This window comes from Meleagris gallopavo, chromosome 16 (genome assembly GCF_000146605.3).
Source record: "Meleagris gallopavo isolate NT-WF06-2002-E0010 breed Aviagen turkey brand Nicholas breeding stock chromosome 16, Turkey_5.1, whole genome shotgun sequence".
In the NCBI taxonomy this organism is placed as follows: Eukaryota; Metazoa; Chordata; class Aves; order Galliformes; family Phasianidae; genus Meleagris; species Meleagris gallopavo.
This window is the reverse complement of record NC_015026.2, coordinates 6816992-6821266: the sequence shown is the minus strand read 5'-3', so window position 1 is coordinate 6821266 and position 4275 is coordinate 6816992. Positions and strand designations below refer to the sequence as shown.

At 52.4% G+C, this 4275-nt stretch overlaps 1 protein-coding gene across 1 annotated transcript in view; it reads right to left on the bottom strand.

Annotated features, from left to right (window-relative positions):
- PRKCB (protein kinase C beta) overlaps positions 1 to 242 on the bottom strand; it is a 77732-nt gene extending 77490 nt beyond the window's left edge. The window contains exon 1 of the mRNA XM_031555781.1: positions 70 to 242. Coding sequence (XP_031411641.1) covers positions 70 to 242 — 173 coding nt within the window. The remainder of the gene's footprint in view (positions 1 to 69) is intronic.
- Positions 243 to 4275: the final 4033 nt, after the last annotated feature.

The window sequence follows — 4275 nt, the reverse complement described above, 5'->3', positions numbered from 1 at the left end:
CCCCCGACAGAAGAGCCGCCTCCCGCACCCAGCACAGCTGCCTGCCCCCGGGGGAGCCGTGTCCATCACCTGTCCGAGTGCCCGAGCAGAGCAAGGGGCCCGGAAACAGACATTAGACCCGGGGGTGTCTCCCACATCACGCTCCTCATTGTTTGCCTGCAGTAAAACCCTCTCTCTCTCTCTGCTGTCTCCTCATCTCTCTCAAACATTTTTGCAGCCAGCTGGATGAGCTTATGACTCATGCGACCTTTTGAAGAAGCCCTATAACATATCCACCTCTCCGATTAATAGTCTTTGAGGGGCTTCGTGTGAGACAGGATAACGCATGATTTACCCCACAGCGTGTGCTTCCCAGCTCCATTTGTACTCACCTCCGTGTAAATGCTAACTGTTTACTTCCAAAATGCAAACAGAAAACTATGAAGGTTACCAAAAATGAAGTACTGAGACATTGAGAAGTGTGAAAATTAAGAACCTTCCACAACCCTAGATCACCTCCTTTACGCATACTCATTAGGTGGGGCATTCTAATTACGACGTCATGCTATCGTGTGCTGCTGCGATGGCTGTTGATCCGCTGCTCTGCCACAGGCCCTGCGCTGTGTTTGCTGCCGTGCTGAGCAGGAAGGCTGCAGTGCAGCTGTGCCCCCCTGCACTTCCACTAGCGGGACAGAACGGTGGACATTGGCCTCTGAAGAGGAGGAAGAGGTGGGCCCTTGGGGAGCTTGATCAGAAGCATCCACCCAAGCTCTTGGTGGGTGCCACTCAGGGATGCTGCCTCAGCAACGTGTCACACGTCACCCCCCACTGCCTGCGGCCCTGCAGCAGCACCCTGCACAGCCCCCGTCCTGCACGCGGGCAGCTGCCCCGGGGAGAGGCAGCAAAAAGATCTCACACCTACAGAGAAGGGGCTGCAAATTGCATTCCGAGTGGGGGATTTTGCAGCCTTAATTGTGTTATTTTAACATCGTGTGTGTAGGTGTGTGCAGGGTGCACATGTACCGTTTCCTAGGCTCTTAACAAAGCGAGCTCCAACAGAATCAAAGTCCACGTCTCGAATTGCTGTGGTCCCTGGATGGGACCCCCTTTGCCAAGCTCTGCACCCTTCCAATCTTTGCTGCACGGTGGAGCCAGACCCAGGAGTGAGTGTGGAGCTCTGCCCCTTGCATCAGCACAGGGGTCCTAGGGAACGTGCAAGGGGCTGTGAAGCCAACAAGGACCAGGGAACTTACTGCCCTGGCACACAGCTCAGGCTCTGCAGGGCAGTGCTGTGATGGCACATCCCTGTCCCCTCCAGCTCCACTTCTGCTGCTCTCTGCAGCTCATTGCTGCGTCCGTCAGCAGGCAACTGCTTGTGGGCCTGTGCCCTTCTGAGCTGGGCAAAGCAGAAATAAATAACAGAATACAGAGTCTACTGCAAAGATTTGAGTCGTGCAGAAAAAAAAACCAAGCTGTCCTTGCAGACAAAAATGTCCTAAACCAAGATCGGTTTGGCTTTGTCCTTCCAAATCCAGTGATGAAAGCTCTGCTGCTTTTAAACTGGCAAAGTGACAGAAAGAAGGTAGTCAGAAATAATCCCTCACTGGATTAGATTTCTTTCCTTGAAGGAAGAGAGATGCTGATCCATGGTGAGCTGAGGTTGTTAGCAATGCAGCACGTTGCTGAGCTCTGACCTTGCCTTAGCTGCACCTTCCTGCTCCTCGAGCTCCCAGGGGCTGGGGCTGCAGACCCTTTGGCACATGGCTTCATCCTTCCCCTTCCTACTAGTGGGTTCATCCTTCCTCCTTCCTACACATGGATTATTTTTATCTGCACATGCTTTGGGAGCACTGAGTGCAGTCCTGTGCTAACGGGACCCAGCAGTGAGGTTGGCGCAGCCCTACCCTGCGTGCAGCTGGGTTTGGGGTGCTTCTCTGTGCTGTGGCCTCACTGGCTCAGCTGCTACTGGCCACCCTAGACATGGGGAGGGGGACATGAAATAAGGACCTTGTTGGGACGTATTCATGGTGCAGCAGCCCCCTGTCTGCAGTGCGTCCGGCTCATGCGCTGCCCGCCTGTGCAGCTGCCTACCGGCTCTGCAGCTCCCTGCTGGGCTTCCTACAGTTTGATAGCAATAAAAATAGCAGGGGAGAGAAACAGAAACCTGCTCTTATTAAGGCTGCCTATCATGGGAACATGCACAGGCTATGCAGGAACGGCCATGCATGGGCAAACGAGAGGCATGTGGACTATCTGGAGACGCGGGTGAATAGCCGTCAGCTGCTGCATGCTGAAGGCCATGTTGCTTTGTCCACACCTCTGCTTTCCCATGCACTGGCATGCACCACAACTGCCTCTTTTTTACCCCATTCCCATACACTGGAAGGACAAAACAAGCTTGGCGCAGGGAAGCGGATGACACGGGGCAGCAAATTCCACGCCAGCGCCCAGAGTTCTCAGCTGCTCTGTGCGGGCTCCAGGAACAACGTACAGGTCAGCTTCTTCCCATCACAGCAGCACCAAAGCGGACAGCCTGGCCGCAGGGCATGGAAGGGATTAGGGAATCCCATTCCCAAGGTCACAGGGAGAGCAGCGTGGTGTGCCGGGACGGGTGGGAGGGAGGAAGATCAAAGGGATTCTGTAAGGCAACTGTAGCATACAAGTAACAAAGGAACAAATAGCGGTAGATTAAGAGGTATTTTGAAGGCTGAATCCAGCCGGATCACTCCGAGCACCAATAGAAGGTTTGCTGCTACTCCAACCCACCACAATTTAATTGATTCCATTTAAATTCTTTGAAGAAGAAGGGGATAACGAATAATGAGGCAAACAGGATTGTAATGCAAATGCAAGAGATGAAAGATGGCTTCAGGGAGACGGCTCTTGAAGGTCAGCGTGTAACGCGGAGCTGCTGCTGGTCACTCATTCAAACACTAATGAGGCCGCGTTCCCCCAGATGCCTTTGATGGATAGAGAAAAGGGAGGCATTTGCCATGCTCGTGCTCAGCCTTTCTTCTCCCTGCTCTGAGCGAATCGCCCCCTGGCCCCGGTGGGGAGGGTTTCACCTGGGCTGTCACAGGGACTGAGGTTTCTGCTTGCCACGTCACACTGGGTAAGCAGACTTCTTAATCGGGTTTTTCCAGATACTCTGATGGAGACTCTAACTTCAGAATTAATTAACTTCACTATCAAAAGCTGAGTCATTTGTCACAATGGTTTTGTCATTAGCTCCCATAATTAAGGAAAGTGTCACAAAACCAAACGTTTCACTTGCAAAAGCCAGAATGACTGAAGCTCAGGAGCGTTTCCAAAATGCCGGACATGGGCACACCACTGCAGGCACTGCACCTGCTGAGATCATGTACTGGGGTCACAGGAGAGAAGCCCAACCCTTGGCCACCCCATCCCACTGCACTCTCTTACTTTGAGGGGTTGTCCCTTCGCCATCTGGGGCAGCCTCTGGTGGCCACACATGCAGGGATGGCCAACAGAGCCCTGGTGGCCCCCATCTGTCCCTGCCTGCTCTCCTGGCTGCAGTCACACCCCAGCTTTGCCCTTGGACTGGCTTTGGCACTGCCAGTCACCTTGGAGTGTTCCTCTAACCAATCTCACCCCAGATATCAGCCTTTGTGTGTGTGCGGAGACAGCAAACCACAATGCTCAGACCTCTTGCTGGGGAGCAGGGAGAGATGGGAACCTGCATGCCCCAAAGTCGCCCCCAGACCCCCTGCATGCTGTGATGCCATGGAGTGCTCATGGGGTGCTTGAAAGAGCACTGCAGTACTGTTAACTTGTCCACCTTAGTCAGAAAATAGCTGAAAAGCCAAACAACCAACACTTTCCTTTCCTTGTGGTCTGTGTGCATCCCTAAGTACAGCTTCTGCTGTAGGTTTCCAGTCCTGGACCACGCTCCTGGGCTTTTGGTGATGCTCTCTATCTGTACAGATCTGCACCTTTGTTACAAAGATGCTGCAAGGTTTCAGCATCTGCTCATTGGAGCCACACCAGAGGGCAGCAGCCAGCGCCAGTCACCCTCTGGGACCCTTCCCCAGCACGAACTGAGCCCTGCAGGCAAAGAAATGCAACTGCACAAGGTTTCTTTAAAATTATATATTTTATTTGTTTTTCAAACATGCAGCAAATAGAATAAAGAGTATATGCCCATCTAAAAGGAGGTCTTTATGAGAATCCTTCGACAAACACACAGCAGGTAGTCTAGGATGTAGAAAAGTCATCAAATACTTGCAGGTGAAATCAAATTCACAAACACAAACTGTTCAACAATAAACATTTTTT